The 19451-nt window shown below is 52.9% G+C and overlaps 1 protein-coding gene across 6 annotated transcripts; it reads right to left on the bottom strand.

Annotated features, from left to right (window-relative positions):
* Positions 1 to 2903: 2903 nt before the first annotated feature.
* Positions 2904 to 18887, bottom strand: LOC101689041 (class I histocompatibility antigen, Gogo-B*0201 alpha chain). 6 transcript variants are annotated; one of them, XM_004780202.3, is made up of 10 exons: positions 18600 to 18886; positions 17931 to 18047; positions 15541 to 15648; positions 9266 to 9526; positions 8020 to 8295; positions 6878 to 7069; positions 5852 to 6127; positions 5634 to 5738; positions 5268 to 5300; positions 2904 to 5026 (listed from the first exon to the last, which is right to left on the bottom strand). In XM_004780202.3, the coding sequence occupies exons 1-9, from the start codon at positions 18646 to 18648 to the stop codon at positions 5275 to 5277; spliced, it is 1410 nt and encodes a 469-aa protein (XP_004780259.1). In that variant the 5' UTR covers positions 18649 to 18886; the 3' UTR covers positions 2904 to 5026; positions 5268 to 5274. The 6 variants fall into 6 exon arrangements, with proteins under 6 accessions (XP_004780259.1, XP_004780258.1, XP_012905256.1 ...); XM_004780201.3 differs by lacking the exon at positions 5268 to 5300 and having other exon boundaries at positions 18600 to 18887; XM_013049802.2 differs by lacking the exons at positions 5268 to 5300; positions 18600 to 18886 and adding an exon at positions 18494 to 18593.
* Positions 18888 to 19451: the final 564 nt, after the last annotated feature.

Below are 19451 nucleotides of genomic sequence, written 5' to 3'. Positions count from 1 at the left end.
GGGTACAGAGGCTGGATGCCAGACAGGGGACCCACGACGGTTCCCCCGTGTCTTCTCACCTGGTGCTCAGGCAGGGAAGAGCAGGGGGGCTGTGTGCTTCAGAATCCACTAGAGAGCTCCTGAGAAGGACCTGCCGCTCCCGCCAGCCACGCCCATCTGATTCCTGGTCAGGCAAGGGCCTAACCTGGGTGAAAGACCCACCCTGGAACTGGCAGGGTTCTTCTCCCTCCCAACCTTCCCAGACCCACCCCAGCTCCCTCCCACTGGCTGCTGTGTTACTTCCAGGCAAATGCCTGGAAGGAGGTGGTTGCAAAGACCTACCCTGCCTTCCCTCTGAGTTGATGCCCTGAGTGGGAAGTGGATTACTGTACAGCCTTCCTTTTCTTAACTCAGGCGCAACTTCTCTCCATCCTTGCTGCAATGCTTTGGCTCTCTGTGTCTCTCCCTGTCCTGGACTTGCTCTAGCAGGTGGTTCCATCAGCACAGCCAGCAAGCAGGCCTGGAGAAGCCTGGGCTGAGGGTCAGCCCCTTGATGTGGGGAGCTGGCAGGCTGACTCCCTTCTCTCCTGCTGTTTGCCTTGAGGTGTTGCTGTGTGACTCCATACTGGAACTTACTCTTCAGTTATGTGGCAGCGGTAGAGGGATGAGGCTAAAAAGACACCAATGAGACAGCCTGTGTCTTCAGTACTCTCCTGTGTCTATTGGTCTGTGAGCTTCTTCAGGAAGTTAGAGGGGGAAAAAACAAAAACAAAACCAAAAAACTAGTCAGGGCCTGGGCCTTCCTGCTGGGCTCTGTTGCCAGCCAGACCCTGACTGCCTGGACATGCCCTGGGGATAGCCCAGAGACATGTGCTGTGGGCATCGTGGAACCTCAAAGCAGGGGTGGTTAGGAGGGCTTCCAGGAGGTGGCTTGAGCATGTCTCAGAGAACTCCTGGAGGCTGTGGGGAGCACAGGTGTGGCATTCTAGGATTGGAGCAGTGCAGTTACTTGGGGGGACTGAGACTACATTGGAGATGGCTTGTAAGAAAGCCTTGTATTTGGGGATACCTGGGTAGCACAGTTCTGACTCTTGGTTTTAGCAGAGGTTGTGTTGGGCTCCATGCTCAGTGTGGTCTGCTTTGAATACTTTCTTCCTCTGGCCCTCCTGCTCATTCTCTCAATAAAATAATCTTTGGGGAAAAAAAAGCCTTGTATTTGGGGGGCATAGAATCTAATATTCTTCACTGAATGTTAATTACTTATTAATCAGTGCTTTCCTTCATTTGATACATCATCACAGCTAAGTTCTTGCCAGGCCACACTGAACTCTATCCTAGATCTGGTGACCTAAAAAAGGTTGTGGTCTGGGACCAGACTCCAGAGGGTTAGCAGGTAAGGTTTGTGTAGAGTGTAGGGGTACATTGGGGTGGCCTAAGGACTAGAAGGCTAGTAGCATTCCTCCCACAGGGGAGATGTCCTGGCCTCTGTGAGCAAGGGCATGGTCTGTAGCTGGAGATCCCATGTCATGAGCCAAGATCAGCGTAGTGTGGGCTGAGAGAGGGAAGCAGTTCCCAGGAGCAGCAAGTGGAGGTAATGTTCTGATGGATGGAAAGGCTGCTTTTCCTGCAGATCTGCATTTATGTATGTATGTATGTATTGATTGGTTGGTTGGTTGATTGCAAAGCTGCTGTCCTGCCCCTGCCAGGTTTATAGGCCCCTTTAGTGCTTCCAAGGGCACTCAGAGCCCTCCTACCTTGCTCTTCTGCCTCTGTCCACTGCTAAGACTGTGGTCACTATTGAGGGGGCACCTAGGGAGACACTTAAGGCTAAGATGAAGTTCCTCTGTGCCTGCCTTCTGCCCTCTCACAAGCTTCTCTCCTTGGAGTGTTGAGGAAAGAACCAGGGAGGCAGGCAGGCACCTGGGCTGATCCAGCTGGGTCCAGGGCCCCCGTCTTTGGTTGAGATCACTGACCAGCCATTGCTAAGCAGAGAAGCAAAAATGGGGGTGGGAGCAAGGCCTGGGTTATGGCAGACTGCCATACTTCCTGGGCCTGTTCATCCCTCTTTGAAATTAGACTCAGGATGCCCAGGTTTACCTCCTACCTGGCCAGAGGGTGCTGGCTGAATCGTGTTCCTTTGCCTCAATTTTTGCAGGTGCACCAAACTGAAACCAGTATATATGCTTGGGGTATGGGTAGAAGGTAGGAGAGAGAGGGGGAGAGAGATGCGCGCTAGAGAGAGCAGACATCCTGAACCAGAGGAACTCTAACATGAGAGGCCGAGGGAGGGGGCATGATGGTGTGCGGCATGTGGGAGGGAGAGTGTCAAATTATCAGGGGCTTGTAGAGATGTGTAAGGGTCCCTTTAGGTCTAGAATGTATTTTTTTTTTAAGATTTTTATTTATTTATTTGACAGAGAGAGAGAGAGAGATCACAAGTAGGCAGAGAAGCAGAGCAGAGAGCCCAACGAGGGGCTTGATCCCAGAACCCTGGGATCATGACCTGAGCCGAAGGCAGAGGCTTTAACCCACTGAGCCACCCAGGCACCCCTCTAGAATATATTTTATGGTTCCATGGGCAAAACACTGAACTAGGCTGTAAGGGAATTAGGGAACAAAGTAAAGCCAAAGCGAAGCTCAGTTTCCAAGATCTCATAATCCAGTTTCAGAGCAGTTACTGCCTGAAGGTCAGGATAGCGGTGCCCTTGGCAGCAGGAATACCAGATTCTATCCGGGATGTGAACTACTCTAGCAGAGGAAGGGTTAGTTGGACTCAGGAAAAGGGGGGGGAACAGCCCCTCCATCATCTGCTTCTCCACTAATACCCTGGGCCCTTATCCTGCTTCAGGAAAGACCATGTGTGCCCTTCCACAGGTGGGGGCCACTTTGTACCCCAATTTTTTTTCCATACAGTCAGACACCTGTAAAAATAAAACCTTTATTATCACAAAACCTTATTAATACAGATCCACAAGCCCTTATCTGAAACCCCTCGGGCCAGATATATTTAAGAATTCAGAATTCCTTGGGTTTTAGAAAGTGCCAAGGCACAGATGCTGAGCCTCACATAACATCTCCAGAGGTTGTCTGGCGTGACACGCAGTAATCAGACATCAGTACATCCGTAGAAAACTATGAAAAGGCCACACTGGCCCACAGATTGCCTCATTTCACTGCATGTTGGGTCTGGATGCCGAGGAAGAAACTTCTTTGGGTTTTGGATTTCAGAACTGCAGATAAGGGATTGCAGAGCTGGACTTAAACATGCCCATTTCCAGAATGGCACTGTGGTGGTGCCATGGTGAGGTGCCCAGACTTGCCAGAGTTCCTAGGCTTCCCTCCTGGCTCTGGCACGAACCAGCCATAGGACCCTGAGCTTCCCTTTCCTCTCCTGTAGCATGGATTTATTAATTCTCCCTCACAGGCGTGCCATGAGGATTGCACAGCTTAGCACTTGTGAAGTGCTCAGAACCCTGCTTTGTACACATGGATGGCATCATGGAGACAGGCAGGCAGACAGACATGTAAGACAACAATTTCTGTACATTCAGGTGGTTCAGAGTTCCCTGCTGAGGCCCTTCAGGCCACCAGGGCAGATGGATCTTTTCTGAGTATCACAGATCTTCAATATCCTTGGGCCTGGGGCCTCCCAGGGCAGCAGACATGAAGGTTTCAGAAGTCCCAGAGGAGTTTCTGTCATACCTTGGGGTCCTCCAGAGAGGTGGAGGGGGCCCAACCTTGTGTCCTTTATGACAGTGCAGTGGTCCCAGTGCTGTGGCTCTAGAATCCCCTCCCCATGCACATCAGGTGGCCCAGACCAGAACTGCTTCCCGAATAGAATAAACAAGAATGTGTGCTCCCCAGGAGATTCTTGTTCACAAAGAAGACATGGGGTTTCTGCTCCACCGAACATTAGAGGTGGAGCTGGACCTTCCCCAGCCACACCCTTAGCAAGAATCTCAACAAGCATTTCCATGGGACAAGGTGGAGCTCCTCTGTCCCTTATTGTAAAACTTCAAACCATTCAAAAGGACAGGATGGAAAATACTAACCATATTGTTTCTGATCCTCCAGCTGCCCTCGGCTAACAGGCCCCTGGGCTGTCTGTCCCTCTGCACTTGTCCTCAGCTACACAAAGACCCCCCGCAACACACCCTCACCCCTACACACCTGCACGTACATCATGGACCCCCTCCCCCTCACACTCCCAGAACCACACATCCTTACAGACCCTAACACTTTAATCACCTTTACAAAAGAAAATACACATTCACACAAGAACACACTTCACAGAGAGGCAGGCATTTGGCCATTGCATCCAGATGCCCGCAGGTGGGGTCAAGATGCTGCTCCCTTAACTCCTGGACCAGTGTTCTGCTTCTTCCCTAACTGCCCAGAGCCTCAGTTTTCATGCTGGGGAGTGACGGTGAGAATCACATTGCCCAACTCAGAGAGAGCCAGAGAGACTCAAGCGGGATTTACACTTAACAGGAAAGCATTCTAGGGCACCTGGGTGGCTCAGTGGGTTGAGCCTCTGCCTTGGGCTCGGGTCGTGATCTCGGGGTCCTGAGATCAAGCCCCGCATCAGGCTCTCTGCTCCGCGGGGAGCCTGCTTCCCCGTCTCCCTGCCTGCCTCTCTGCCTACTTGTGATGTCTGTCTGTCAAATAAATAAAATCTTTAAAAACAAAACAATACAAAAAAATAAAGGAAAGCATTCTGCTTGCTAACCGTCCAGTGAGAGCCCATCCAAGGAATTACTCCTGCCCTCCTCAGACAGGAGACAGACTTGGAAAAGGACTTCAGGAAGATGAAGAAAGTGATCTTAGTGGCACAAACTGCTTGGAGTGAGGCTGACGGAGCCATGGAGGGCTCCATTTTGGGGTGGGGTGGGCCCTTCACAGTGGGGTCACTGCGGCCAGCCAGCTAGTGCCCTAGAGGCCCCCACACACCCCACAAAACACCTCCTTGACCTGACGGTAAACATGTGTCAACAGAGTAGCTGAGCAGCCTCCATTCTCACTGGGCTCACTGGAGGGTCCTCTCCACCTGCAGGGGAGGAAGTGGGGAGGTGACCTGGCTTGCTCCCCAGCCCTCCCCCAAAGCCAGCGGTGGTTCCCTGTCCCCTCCACCTGGCTCCTGGACAGCGGGAGGGAGCAAGGGATGAGGCCATGCTGGAGACAGAAAGCTCTCACCCACCACCCTTCCTCCATCTTTGGTTCTCAGGCATTGTAGCCATGCTTGGGAGCACCTGGGACTTCCTCTCTCCCCCTCCCCAACCCACAATCACCTGGGGCTCATTTGCAAGATTCCTGATTCCTGGCTGTGGGGAGAAAAAGAACACAAAACCAGTGATCAGGTGTGTGGTAGGCAGAGGCGGTCTTCATTCCCTGCCTTCCATTCCTTCTCCCCCTCTAGGGCCCTTCCAAGGTCAGGCCTAGTGGTTTTCCCTGGCTGCAGGATCCGCAGGGTCCTCAAGGATGATGGATGGCAATGGGGTGGGAGTACTTGGGCTTTTCCACAGACGGGGGACAACAGCTCAATTGTAGTTGCTGCTCCCCAAGAGGGAATCGTTCTGCTGGAAGGATGGGTGAAGAGCCTTTCTCCCTACAGGGCTTGGCCAGCTGTGAGGGTACCTTTTTTTCTTCCCACCTACCTTGAGAGTACTGCTTGATGAAGATCAGCACTCCAGCCGTCAGCAAGAGAAAGATCAACATGGGGATAACCACAGCACTGGTTATCCACTGATGAGGGGGTGCTTCTGAGGAAGGCAGAGAAGAGGGGTCAACAGCCTCAGACCATGGGGCTATCTCTAGGGACCTTGGCACCCTTCCCTGCTCCTCCACATCCCCTCCACCAGGTCCAGCTCCTCACCCCAGGTCACAGTGAATGTGTGGTTCAGGCCAGAGTGTTGCACATGGCAAGTGTACCGGTCCTCCATCCTGGCTGGCACCTGCACAGCTGCCCACGTCTGGTAGGTGCCATCTCCACTGGGGCGTGTCTCCACATACTCAGTTTCTAGCACCAGCTCCTCCTCACCCAGCCACCAGCTCAATGAGATGTCCCGTGGGTAGAAGCCCCGGGCCCAGCATTTCAGCGTGATGCCGCCATCCTGAGCTGTGTGTCTTGTCACCTGCACCGTGGGCGGCTCTGCAGAGAGAGGTTGAGAGAGAAAGGCTGATGAGAGGCTGCTCTCTGCCCACTCCTCATGTTTGATCCTGGGCTCCTCTGGCATCATCCAGGGTGGAGGACAGGAAGGAGTTGGAGACCAGGTCTCTCCCCAGGGCAGGCATTCAACCAGTACTGGAGGAAGGGATGACCTACTGCCAGCCATCCCAAAGGGGCACAATTCTGGGAATTCCTTAGTGAGGACGTGACTTCCTGCCCCCAACCTCCGGGAAGGTTCTGGGTGGGGCTGTTGGGTCCTATGTTGATAACCCCCTTCTTCTCACAGAAAACCCTATGGTTTTCTCAGAGACTACATGCATCCCCATTACTCCTTCACATGGTAGGTGCCTAACAAGAGGCTGAATGAAGGCAAGGATGGTCCTTCCCTCACTTTGGAAGGAAGTGGTTGTGAGTATAGCTCCAGAGTCAGCCCAGAATTAAAGCCCAGCCTGACTCCTGTCCACACTCCCCCATGCTCTCAGGGCCTGAAGGGGATTCCTGAATTTTTGTTTTTTTCTCTCAGCGTTGTTCCAAACGACACTGTGCAGGTGTGATGGTTCATTTTATGTGTCAAATTTACTGGGCCACACAGTGCCTCAGCATTTGGTCAATCCTTATTCTGGGTGAGATGCCCATTTGAATTGGTAGATGCAGTAAAGCAGACTGTTCTCCCCAGTGTGAGTGAGGCCCCTTCCAATCACATGAGGATCCAAACAAGACAGAAAGTCTAACCTCCTGCCTGATCTCCTGCAGCTGGGACATCAGTCTTTTCCTGTCTATGGACTGAAACTGAAACACTGGCTCTCCTGGGTCTCTGGCTTGCCAGCTGCAGATCTCGGAACTCCCGGTCCTCCATGGTCACGTGAGCCGATTCCTTAACTCTCTCTCTCCACATCCTGTTTGGTTCTGTGTCTGTGGAGATTTCTGCCTGGTCCAACAGGTGACAGGTAGATGATATCCCCTGAGTGCTGGAAGAGCGCTCAACAGTCATGTAAGACACCAGTATGGTGCTTCCGGGAGACAAAGCTATTGTCACCATCCCTGTAATACTGACAAGGACACTGAGGCACAGAAAGGGCAAGTGACTCGCCCAGGGTCACAATGTGGCTCTGGATGCTAGGGTCCAATGCCTGAGCTGGGACCCACCACACTCTGCTCTCATAATCACATCTTCTCTTGATGTTATTTGCCCTGCCTTCCCTTCAAGGACCATCCTTCCTGTTGCCTCAGCTGATTCACATGGTGCTGCTCAGTCACCAGACATCCATGGTGTGCTGGATGCTCTGACCAGCCCCACCCACCAGCAGCCGATGAGGCCTCTGCCACAGCACCCCCAAGCACCCACCTTCCCTAGTGTTCATCCCAGTCCATCCCGCCAGCCCTGATGGATGGAGTCAGGAGAAGTACAGGACACACCTAGGATCTGAGGAGCATGTTTAGCATGAAGGGTGTGTGGGGGCAGAGGGGCAAAGGGCCTCAGCTTCCCTGGCAGTCTCCAGTAGTCCAGGGACTGGCCTAGTGAGGAATGCTATCCCCTGGGACCTGAGGTCCATTTCTGAAGGAGAACCGCAGGACGTTAAGCCCCTGGAGGGCTTTATGAATCGCCTAATTTAACATACTCACTCTATGGGTGATTAACATGAGGCCTAGAGTGAAGGCCTCACTTACCAAGACCACAGTATGGTTCACCTCGTCTGGAATGAGGGCCCGAGATCGAGTTCTGCTCTACATGAGGAAGCCCTCGGCTAGTCAGCCTTCTTTCTGGGGCTCAGTGGGGTTAGCTGAGACAGGGGAACACAATCTGCCTCCTCACCTCCACCCCCAGACTCTCAAGCACAGGAGTGTGGGCCCTGCAGCGACAGGCTGCACCTTACCTTTCCGGGTGAGGCTCTGGCCACCCAGCTCCAGGTACCTGCGCAGGGAAACAAGGCAGAGGCCTTCCAGGTAGGCCTTGTCGTACTCAGCGTAGCAGCGCTCTGTCTCCCACCAGCTCTTGGTCCGCATGGCTGCAGGTTTGGCCGACACCCAGTTCAGAGTCTCCAGGTCCAGTGACAGGTGGTCCTGCCCATCGAAGCCGAACTGCCAGAAGCTGTGGGTGTGGCCGTCCTCCCGGATCTCACAGCCGAACATCCGCTGGGTACTGTGCATGCCTGCATATGTGGGTGAGAAGGCTGCCATTTGCTTGCGATATGGGGTTGGATCCGTGAGAGCCAGAGAGAAGCCCAGCGCCTGAGGGTGCCTCTGAAGGGTGAGGGGCAGGGTGGCGGTGTTTAAAAAAGAAGGCTCCCCTGGGAACTGTCATGAGCAGCCAGGGCTGAGCGGCCTCTTGGGCCTCTTACAGGAGAATCCTTGGGTTCATAGCTAGAGCCATCAGAAGAACTCAGCTCTTTATGGTTGGAAGAGGTCCTCAAGAAATACTCATGGTAAGACTGGGTCACACCCCAAATTCAGATATGTGAAAGACATGTTCAGATGTGAGGCTAGCTGCTAGCAAAGTGGCTGGGGTGCTTATCCTTGGGCCCCTGGGCTACTGTGTAGCTGTTCCCAGTCTCTGGTTTTTATACCTAAGACTGGGTTTCCAGGCATGGGAGGAGGGCAGCACTGGCAGCAGCCAGCAGGGGATGGGAGCTTGTCCCTGCTGAGAGGAGGGGGTGGCCCGAGGGAACCGCTCCTAAATTCCTCCCGTGCACTGGGTAGAGCAGGGTCCTCAGTTAGGTTCTCTCTCCCACCCTGAGCTGTCTGCCTGCTTCAAGTTCATGTGGCTTCCCACCCTGCATGGCAGAGGTGGTGTCTGAGAGCCTGGCAGTGGGTGTGAGGGAGGGAAACCTCTGTCAGTCTGCAGGAGTCTGGAACCCCAGGTAGCTGAAGGGGAGGCATTGTGGGGCACAAGCTTGCTGTGCTGACCACATGGGCTGGCTGCTGGAGCCACAACAGATTCTGAAGCCCCGGGAGGCCCCGCTTCGCTGTGGGGATAGAGTTATGCATCAGGGCCATGCCTTGAATCCTCTTATGGGCTCAGGGGGGCGGCCTCTATCCACTAATGGAAAGGCATAGCTGCCCAGAGGGTCAGCTTGAAGAGTGTGCAGGAAAGGGGTGGGGCAGCGGGAGCCTCTGACGCACCAGTGCTCTGGTTGTGGTAGCCCATCACGGTCCATGTCTCCACCTGCTGCACCTTTGCCCAGGCCCTCTGCTTCTGAGTCTCTGTCTCCCAGTACTGGGCATCCACAGTTGCCATCCACGGGGCCTGGGGCTTGGCCCTGTCCACACGACTGTCATAATGGATGAAGGGCTGGTCGTCCACGTAGCCTACAGCCAGAAACTGGGGAAGGTCCGGGCCTGGCTCTGACAAGGCCAGGTAGTGGTAGTGGAGAGAGTGTGTCCCTGTGAAGACATAAGACAGTCAGACTCATGTGCTCTGCCATGAGTGTGCCACACTGCAGGCCTATGTGACTGGTGGGGGTGGCCATGCAAACCTAACCAGGGTATTTGCCATCAGTAAGAGCAAGAACTGGGGATTTCGGTTAAAAAGTAAGGGTAGCCAAATAGTTTAAATAAAGAATCAGTCATTCAGTCAAACATCGAGGCCAGCGTTCATGTGGTAAGTCTTGCGGACTTTAGGCTTGTGGAAGTTTTCTGCCCCTCCGCCTTCACTCAGGGTTTACTTACTCTTTACTTACTGACTTCACACTCTTCTCTGTAAGTGTGATTATCTGGTTTCCCATCTCACAGTTTCAAAGGTATGATAAAAAAAAAACCTGGTTGTCTGGCAGCTTAATTTCTGTGGATTTATTCATTCTCCAGAGCTACCTGATAAAGTGAGACCACTATTCCTAGCTTGAACCACTGCTGCCAAGTTGGTGGCATCTTGACTGCATTCCCCACTCCCTCCTGTTCCCACAGGAGACACTGCCAGTCATCTCTTTAAGTCCAAATGCAACCTCAAGGTTTGTTCTCCACCATCTCTAGAAGCACCAGCTTATCCATTCACCTTAGTGCTGGAGATGAGATTTAGCAGCTCACCCTGACTCAAGCTATAAAAACAAGTGCTGTATCTTTAAAAAACTTACCCCACCTTTCTCAGGGGCTCACTCCCAGAGACTCACCCATAGCTCACATCTTCTTTTTCTTTTTTTTTAAACTGTGCACCGCAATATATTGAGTTTGAACTCATGACCCTGAGATCAAGACCTGGACTGAGATCAAGAGTCTGATGCTTACCAACTGAGCCACCCAGGGGCCCCTCCCTTACTTCACTTTTTTTTTTTTTTAAGACTTTATTTATTTACTTATTTGACAGGGAGATAGCACAGGTAGAGCAGCAGGCAGAGAAGAGGGAGAAGCAGGTCCTCTGCTGAGCAGGGAGCTTGCCATGAGGCTCGATCCCAGGATCATGACCCAAGCCAAAGGCAGATGCTTAACCAACTGAGCCACCCAGGCGCCCCTCCCTTACTTCATTAAGGAAGGTTTTGCTCAGGACCCTTTGGTGGCTCAGTTGGTTAACTGTCTTAGCTTCAGTGCAGGTATTGATTCCAGAGTCCAGGAGTCTTGGGATTGAGCCCCATGTCCGGTTCCCTGCTCATTGGGGAGTGTGCTTCTGCCCCTCACTCTGCTTGTGCTCACTCACTCTCAAATAAATAAATAAAATAAAAAGGTTTTGCTCAAATGCTACTTTTCTCAGTGAAGCCTTCCTTGCCCACTCCACTTTCTGTGGAGCATTACCACCACATAGAGGATGTACACTTGACTTGGTTTTTCTCTCTCTTTTTTCCGATTTTATTTATTTATTTGCCAGAGAGAGAAACAGAGCACAAGCAGGAGGAGCGGCAGGCAGAGGGAGAAGCAGACTCCTCACTGAGCATGGAGCCCGATACAGGATTCAATCCCAGGACCCTGGGATCACGACCTGAGCCAAAGACAGACGCTGAACCACCCTAGCATCCCTACCTGTTTCTCTTGTTAATAGTCTCTTCCCTGTAATGTCAGTTGCCCAGGGGCAGAGATTCCTCTAAGGATCCTTCTTTCCCAGCCTAGAACAGCTTCTGGCACATAAAAGATGCTCCATATTTGAACATTCAAATGTGAAAGGAGGAGTCAAGCACATCTCCTCCCTCATAGCTCTCTTTAAGCTCCACTGAAGCCACAGCAAACTCGGCCCTGGCCCTTTGTACCTGCTGTTCCTTCTGTCCCAGCCATGCTCCTTCTCTTCTCTTGGCCAATGTCTCTCATTCCTCAGCTTGCAGTTCAGGTGCCCCTTCCTCCAGGAAGCCCTCCTGCTTCCACCTGCCAACCCTCAGTGCAGCCTCTGCATTCCCTGTGAAACTGTGGGTTCCAAGGGGGCAGGCAATACATCTAACTGTGTCACCACTATTTCCATGGGTCTTGGGGAGAACATCATGCTTGGCACACAGTGGATACTGCCTGCCTTTATTGAGAGGGAAAAAAACCCAAGAGCATGAAAGGCAAGGATGATGATGATCACAGCTGTCACTTTTGGAGAGTGACTGCTCTATGTCCTGCACCAGTCTGACTGCTTTTCTTTCATTCACTATCGCAGTTGATCCTTATTATGAACCTAAGACGTTGGTGTGATTGGCCCCATTTCATAGAGGAAGGAACTGAGACCCAGGGGAGGGTGAGTACAGTACCAAAGCCATGCACTAGATAAGAGAAGCCTGGATTCTCTCCCCAGAGCCCATTTTTTCCTAAGCTTAGGAAGAGGATGAGGAGCTCTCTTCTTGCACTGGTGAAACTTTTCATGTGAGGCAAGAGGGATCAACGTTGAAAGGGAGTGAAGGGCTGACATTAGGCCTGGGCTGGTGTAGGCCTCCTGGGAAATGACGGACTCTCAGGGTGCTGTTTCTTTACAAACCACCGAGTTAAGATTAGTGGGGTGGTTCCTGGGCTGGGAGCTATGAGCTATGACACAGGCTTTGCTAGGAACAGAGACTGGCTTCTCTATGCTAAGGTGACCCACCTGGTCCTTGGCTCCAATCTGCAGTAGCTGCCTGTCCTGAGTGTGGGGCAAAGAGACTGTGTCTTTGGGTAGTTGCCTTCTGGGTGATGGGGAAGCATGCACATTGTACTTTCTGTCCTCTCTCCTCCTTAGCTAAGGCCACACGGTGTGGTAGGCTGAATTCTGGACCCCTAAGACATCCCTGGAACCTATGAATGTTACCTTACAGGGTAACAGGGATTCTGTAGATGTGATTAAATTAAGGATCCTAAGATGCAGAGATTATCCTGGATTGTCTAGGCTGGCCCTGAATGTTTCCTTATGAAAGGGGACAGAAGGACACTCTGTGACTACCACAGAAGGGGATGTGAGAACGGAACAGAGAAAGAGGCAGGAAGGTGCAGTGAGCCAAGGAATGCAGCTCTAGAAGCTGGAAAAGGCAAAGAAATGGGTTCTTTCCTAGAGCCTCTGTAGGGAGCTGTCCCATGGCACCTTAGTCTCAGCCCAGAGAAGCCCATTTTGGACTTTTGATTTCCATAACTCTATGAAAATAAATGTGTGTCGTCCTTAAGCTACAAAGTTGTGGTACCCTTGTTATAGCAGCTATAGAAAACAAATACACATAATATGAGACCAATGTCTGATGTGTCTTTTGAGTTTGGTGGACAGTTCAAACCTAGGCACCCTGGAAGTCCTGCTACCCTGGAACAGAGAGAAGGATGCACAATCTGGGAAGAAGGACGTCCTCTGAGAGCTGTGCCAGTTTTCAAGCTGCCTCCAAGATGGGGACCTGGTGGATGCTGAGAGCGGGTGCAGGGACCCTGGGTCCCCACTACTGAAGCAAAGAGGCCACAGAGGTGCTGATATGCTCTTCCCTCAGTGTGAGGAGGTGGGAAAGGACAAGTGAGCCAAGTTCAGGCCTGCAGGGAAGGGAGCAACATACATCTGGTTGTTCTTCTGGGACAGATACACAATTTCCTTGCTAGATCATGTGACTATTTATGACTGTTAACTTGCTTTAACAGCCAGTGACTTCTGGTTAAAAATGAGAAGATGTCTACCCATGTATTATTTTGTAAAGTTACAAAATAGTTCTAAAGCACGTAGGTACTGGTCCCTGTCCCAAGCACTTTACAAAATTTTGGCTCCATTAACCCTCATAACGATTTTATCGGGCAGGTACTGCTGTGCCAATCTATGACTAATGGGGAAACTGAGCCCCAAAGATGCAAAGTCGCCTGCCAAGTAGCAAAAAGCAGGGCCAGACGGCATACCCAGGTTCTCACAGTGCCCCCTGGGCCGCATCTGCCCTTTAGTGAACCCACGAAGGGCTGACACTGTGTAGGGGCACACACAAGCAGCCCTCTCCCCACGACATCTCCCCACTCTTTGCCCTCCACAGACACCTCCCTGGACATGGTTTCAATGGGCTCAGCTCTGCCCAGCCTTGCCCATATGGCCAGGCAGGGCCCTCCCTTTTGCCCCACTCAGCAAGTACCTTCTGAGCACCTGCTGTTTATCTGGCCCTCTCAGAAGCCCTGGGGATGCTGGGAAAGCACAATGGCCCCAAGTGCATGCTCTTAGGAAGCTCCCATGAAAGCAGGATAAGCAAGATAAATGAATAAAATGTATGACAGACTGGCCAGCAGTAAGCTCTGAGGAGACCAAAAAGAAAAAAAATAAATAAATAAAGCAGAGACATACAGCGTGTTAGGGGTGGGTTTAAAATTTTAGATAGAATGGACAGGGAAGCCCCCCTCCACCCCCAAGGAGACTCCTGAATAAAGACCTGAAGGAGCCATGTAAAGGTCTAGAAGAGAGCTTTCTGGGTCTGCAGAAGGGAAAGCTACTGGAAAGGTCCTGGGGGCAGCAGTATTCTTCTGATATTCCGAGGCTTTTGCAGTAACATGGGAGAAAAATTAAATGGTGGTGTGACTCAGGAGCTATAGATGTTAGCAGCAGCAGGGAAAGAATGGGTTGACTCCCAAATCCTTCCTAGGCTTGTCCAGATTGTTCCTGGAATGGCCTGGATACAGCGTCTGGTCTACCTCTCCCTGCCAGGGAGGTTCTGGTTTCTGGCATCTGCTCTGCCTTGGACTACTTCACCCATGGTCCACACCCTGGCATCTGGGGCCCATACCAGGAGTCAGGGGACAATTCAAGGACAAGTTCATGATTGTGGCCCCCTCATTCAGCTGGCTTGCAGCTATTGCCTTCCACAGACCCTATCGGGGGCTACCCATTCCTTCTTCCCTGAAAATCCCACTGCTGTCTACTCTGCCTACTAGATGGTCCTGGGAGCCTGGCCTGGTCTCTGGGTGGGAGGTGCTCCCAGGCTGCCCATACCTATCTTTTTGACCCGGGAGGACAGTATGAGCTGGAACTAGGTTCCTCCTAGCTAACTGGATCCAAGACAGACCCTCATGCCTGGTGCTCCAGCCCTGAGTGCGGCAAAAGCAGTTGAGGAATCATTAGGCTACCTCTGTAGTTTTCGGGGGGAGCACCCCTACTAGCCTGGGGTTAGTGCCGGCCACAGTAAGACCACAGCAGGAGGAAGTGGGGGCCACATGGCAAGTGTCCAGAGGAATCTGCTTATGCTGTGACATGCTGTGACATGCCCGTCGCTGCCTCAGGCCCTATGTCATCAGCCCTCCCCCACTTCTTCCGTCACTGCTGAGTCCTGGTCACTGAGACAGTTCGCCAGCCCCACAAGAAAGGGGCAGTGCTGCCCTCTTTCACACAGCTTCCCTCTTTCTCTGACTGGTGGGGGAGGGAGGTGCCCCACTCCTTTCCTACAACCCACGTGGCATTGCCACTCTCTAGCTGTGTGGTTCTGTTCCACAGCTCCAGGCTTTGATTTCCTCATCTGTAGGTGAGGGCAATTACTTGACCTGTTCCACAGTGCTGGAGTGTTCAGTGAGCTAATAAATATAAAGAAGTACAGGCAGGGGGATGCCTGGGTGGCTCAGTTGGTTGAGCAGCTGCCTTCGGCTCAGGTCATGATCCTGGCATCCTGGGATTGAGTCCCACATCGGGCTCCTTGCTTGGCAGGGAGCCTGCTTCTCCCTCTGCCTCTGCCTGCCCTGCTATTCTGTCTGCCTGTGCTCACTCTCTCTCCCTCTCTCTCTCTGACAAATAAATAAAAATCTTTAAAAAAAAAAAAAAAAGAAGAAGAAGTACAGGCAGGGAGAAAGGGCTCTGCAGACATCATGTGCTTAGCCTTCATCCTTTCCTATCTGGAAAGGAGAGGTGGGGATGGGAAAAAGAGAGCTGGAGTGAAGAAGCCCCCTGGGGCACCCTCCAGAGGGTCTGGCCTCTCTGTCCCCCACCAGGGCAAAGACAGCCTACCAGATTCCCAGATGTGGAGGTGCCCTCCTGCATTGCTGGGGGCCCCTGGCCTCTGCCATCTTGCCCCCTTGTCAGCAGGTGGGCAGTCCCTTACCTCCAGGCCATGGTTTGTTTTCTAACTTCAGGTTGGCTAGTTCTGCCATCACCATCTTCGCTAAGGAAGCTGGGCCATCGGCCACCACAGGCAACCCCCAGGGGCTCTCTGCAAGGGGGAAATGGAAAAGGGAAGTATGATTCTCAAGGCATAAATATGTTACACATCCTTGTCGCTGCTTAGAGAGATGGTATGAAATGATGAAGAGAGGCACGCTGGAAGGGAAGAGGGACAGGGAAGCCTTGTCTCAGGATTGACTAGGAGCTTCTTCAGCATGCAGGTGTAAAACCAACAGGGCTGAGTTCTGGGTCTTGGTGCCAGAGCTTTAGAAATATTGATTTGTGGCATTTTTTTACTGTATTCCTGTGAGGTAGGCCCTGATGGCGTCTACCTGGAAGGCAGGGCTGAGTTGCCCCTACTCCTGCCAGAGGTTCCCCACCCAGCTATTCCTGCCCCTCCTGGACGTTCTGCTTGGTCCTGCCCAGCTCTGTCCACTTGCTCAGCTGTGTCCTAGCATTACCCATGTGGCAAACAGCTGGTGAGCACCTATTACAAGCCAGGCACTGAGCTAGGTGGAGGGTGGATGTGAGGACAGAGATAAACCAAGACCATCATGGGCCTGAAAAAGCTCAGGTCTGACAGGGAGGACACAACAAACAAGTAGGTCCAATAAGCTGAGCAGAGCTGATAAGTGCCATGGCACAGGAAGTCCCAGGCACCAGAATACCTTGGGGTGGGAAGGTGCTGGGGTCAGGGGCCTTCTAAGCTGAAACCTAGAGGGGACCTCAACAGCTGTGGGGCTGGGTAAGGAGGGAAGAACATTCTAGGCTAATCAATCTAGTGTGGTTACAGGACCACCTGCCTCAGTGCCACGTGGGAACTTGCTAGAAATGCAAATTTGCAGGACCCAACCTAGCCCTACTGAATCCGAAACTCTGGCTGGGGGTGAGGGGGGGGGTCCAGCTTTCTGTAGTTCAGTAAGCCCTCTGGGTGATTCTAAAGGTTGAGCCACTTCAAACTTCCCTGCTGGAGCACTCATGATACCTGCTCCATGAAAGCCACTTCCTCATCCCTAGCTTTGGAAGTGAAAGCCGGGCACCCAGGAATGTTGTGAGGGGGCCTTCTTCTGGCTACCTCCCCTCCATGTGCCATCTCTCTCCTAAGGTTTAGTACACCCTGGGGTTATCTCTTCCCTCCTTCCCTCCTCCTCCTCGGCTTGGGGTCCCGACTCCTTAGGTCAGCCCTGGTCAATCCCTCCATAAAATGACAGGGCCTATGTGCAAACACCCATGACCATCTCTGCCACACAATATTGGAATCACCTATATGCCCCTATATTACACCCAGGGAGAGTTGGGGGGACTGTGTGAACCTGAAAACCAACACAGTCTTGGCCCAGAGACACAGTGGCCCATGCCCCTGGGGTCCTGTTCCAAGGACTGAACTCTCCCTCAATCTTTCCAGACATCCAAGGTGATTCTCTTTCAAATGTTTTCCATGGGTCGCTGAGGGCTGAATCCTCCTGTGTGTCCGTCCTGTTGACTTCAGGAGCCTCAGCTTGGAAGGAATAAAGAACCTCTTGACTTTCACTAACCTCTGGCTGAAACTTAGCCTTTCTCCTATGGTGAAGGCAACAAAGCTGTGCGGGATTAGCAGGACCCGTGCTTTGGATTTGGACAAAAGCCACAGGTGCTTCTGAATCACATGACAGTTGTTGCAGACACCTGGACATATGCTCTGCTCTCACTGGTTCCCAGTTCTGGGAATTGTTGCTATTTGGGGCTATAACTTAAGGTGTTAACTTAGTAGCACACATACTACACCTCACACATTTCTATTTCTAGTTAAATTCTATTAACTACTATATTAAAATTTTTTAATAGCTTTATAGAAACATAATTAGATTCCTTTGTAAGCCTATATATTTCTATTTACTTATTCATGTTTGTTTATTTAGACAGCACGCTAGCAGGGAAGGGGCAGAGAGAGTCGGAGAGTGAGAATCGAAGCAGGCTGCACCTTACACTCTTGGGGAGTCTTATGGGGGCTCCATCTCAGGACCCTGAGATCATGACCTGAGCGGAAATCAAGAATGGACATCAAGATTCCCAAGCTTAAATGACTTAACAACTCAGGCACCCCCCCACCACCATGTATTTCATTTTATGCATTAAAAACATTCTGAGACCGGGTGAAAGCCATAAAAAAGGCTCAGAACTCCGACTTTAGATCCTGCCAGAAGCGTCCTCCCTGGGCCCTAGTTTAAACTTGTAAATATTAAATTAAGGACTGCTTTGTAAGTTGAAATGGCTTCTTGTATGTGAAGCACTTCAAAGAGTTGGGCCTGAGGGTGACCCCCTCTTGGTATTACTGTGATAGTGGACACTTCCCCTTCTGTGCTGATAAGCGTTCCAACATCTGTGTGGCAGGAGGGCGAGGCCCCAGGGCAGCGGTGGGGAAATCCAGGATGAGGTCAGGCTCGGGTAGCAATGTCAGAAGAATTAAAACTGGGAAAGAATGGAAATTCCGGGCCAGGTCAGAGAACCCCTCGTTGCACCTGTTCCCGCCCCCCTCCCCCCACCTCAGGGGACGCCCTGGTAACCCGAGACCGCCTCGTCAAGCCTCCAGGGACACCCACCGTGGAGGGCGGGGGGGCCTGCCCGAGCTAGCTGGCAAGGGGACGTGCCTGCTTCTCTGATTCCTGCCCCCATCCCCAGGGCCTCCCGGGAGGGCCCAGCCCCAGGAACCGAGCGGCGTCCAACGGGGGTTCCCACGGGGACCCCCAAGAAGCTACGACACCGGCCGAGTCCTGGCCGGCGTCACCGCCAGCCCTCCGCGTCCCGCCGGCTTCCCGCAGGGCTCTAAGCCAGACGCGGGGGCCACAGTGGGAAGCCCCAAACGGGGGCTCTAACCCAGGGCTCCACGCCACCTGCGGGCCTGGGTCGGTTCTCACCCGCCCCGCTCTCCAAGCCGGGAATGGCCTCCGATCGCCCCAACCACGCGCTGCCGGGCGTCCCCTGGGGTTCTGCCACAGGGCCCCCGCCTCTCCGCCCCATCACCTGCCGCGCTCTCCGGCATTAGACGCCACAGCTGCAGGAGCAGCAGCATCGTCCGCGGCGGCGTCCAGGCGCGCGCGCCCCCGAGGACCCGCGAGCCCGGGTCAGCCAGCCTAGCGAGCAGCCCCCGGGCGTCGATTTCCCCGGAGTCGGTCCTCAGCTGTGCTGGGTGGGGTGTGCTGGCGCTAAACCCGGAGAGCTAGCGCACGGGTCCGTAATGGGGCGCTGGCGCGACCTCAGCCGACCCGCTGGGTCCTCGCTCCGCTCTGCCCCGCCCCGCTCTGCTCGGCCCACGCTCAGCTCCGATGGCGATTGGGCTGCTCCGCCCCGCCCCTCTCAGCTCCGCCGGGCTCCGGTTCCGCTCTGCCCCGCCCCACTCGGCTTGGCTCAGGCTCCCCTCAGCTCTGGCCTGCTCTGTCACGAAGGCGTCTGCAACAAGCATCATGAGATTCGGAAACACCTGTGGTTTCCACTGGGGAGGGAAGCGCAGGTCTTGCTAATACTGCCGAGCTTTGCTACCCCCGTTCACGGTGGGAAGAACTGGCTCAATCTCTGCTAAAGGTTGGAGAAAATAAAGGTTATTTTTCCATCCAGGATTACAGACCCCTGAATTCTCACCAGGAACCCTCATGTTTTGGATAATAGTTTTCACCTGGGGGGTTTCTGTTACCGAAAGGGTCCGTAGACAAAAGGACAAGACTGATACAAAGCGAAGGTCAAGCAAAGCTTTATTTCACGCCAATACCAGTCGACTTGGGTGAATTCTTCTGAGGCTCTGCACCTACCAAGGAGTGGCATTCTTTACTCACCTGGTGAGGCTGCTGGGAACTCTGTAAGCAAGGTATCAGGCCAACA

This window comes from Mustela putorius, unplaced genomic scaffold (genome assembly GCF_011764305.1).
Source record: "Mustela putorius furo isolate JIRA1106 unplaced genomic scaffold, ASM1176430v1.1 tig00003923_pilon_pilon_pilon, whole genome shotgun sequence".
Taxonomy (NCBI): domain Eukaryota; kingdom Metazoa; phylum Chordata; class Mammalia; order Carnivora; family Mustelidae; genus Mustela; species Mustela putorius.
Note: the sequence above shows the minus strand (reverse complement) of the source record. Positions and strands in the feature narration are given on the sequence as shown.

Bases quoted from the DNA above. Each gene is read 5' to 3' on its own strand.
- LOC101689041 (XM_004780201.3), bottom strand. From the start codon at position 18,648: ATGCTGCTGCTCCTGCAGCTGTGGCGTCTAATGCCGGAGAGCGCGGCA. The intron at 15,649-17,930 runs GGAAGTGTCCAC...TCCCCCTTGCAG, and splicing joins ACGCTTATCAGCACAGAAGG to AGAGCCCCTGGGGGTTGCCT. The intron at 9,527-15,540 runs GTAAGGGACTGC...ATGTCTTCACAG, and splicing joins AAACAAACCATGGCCTGGAG to GGACACACTCTCTCCACTAC.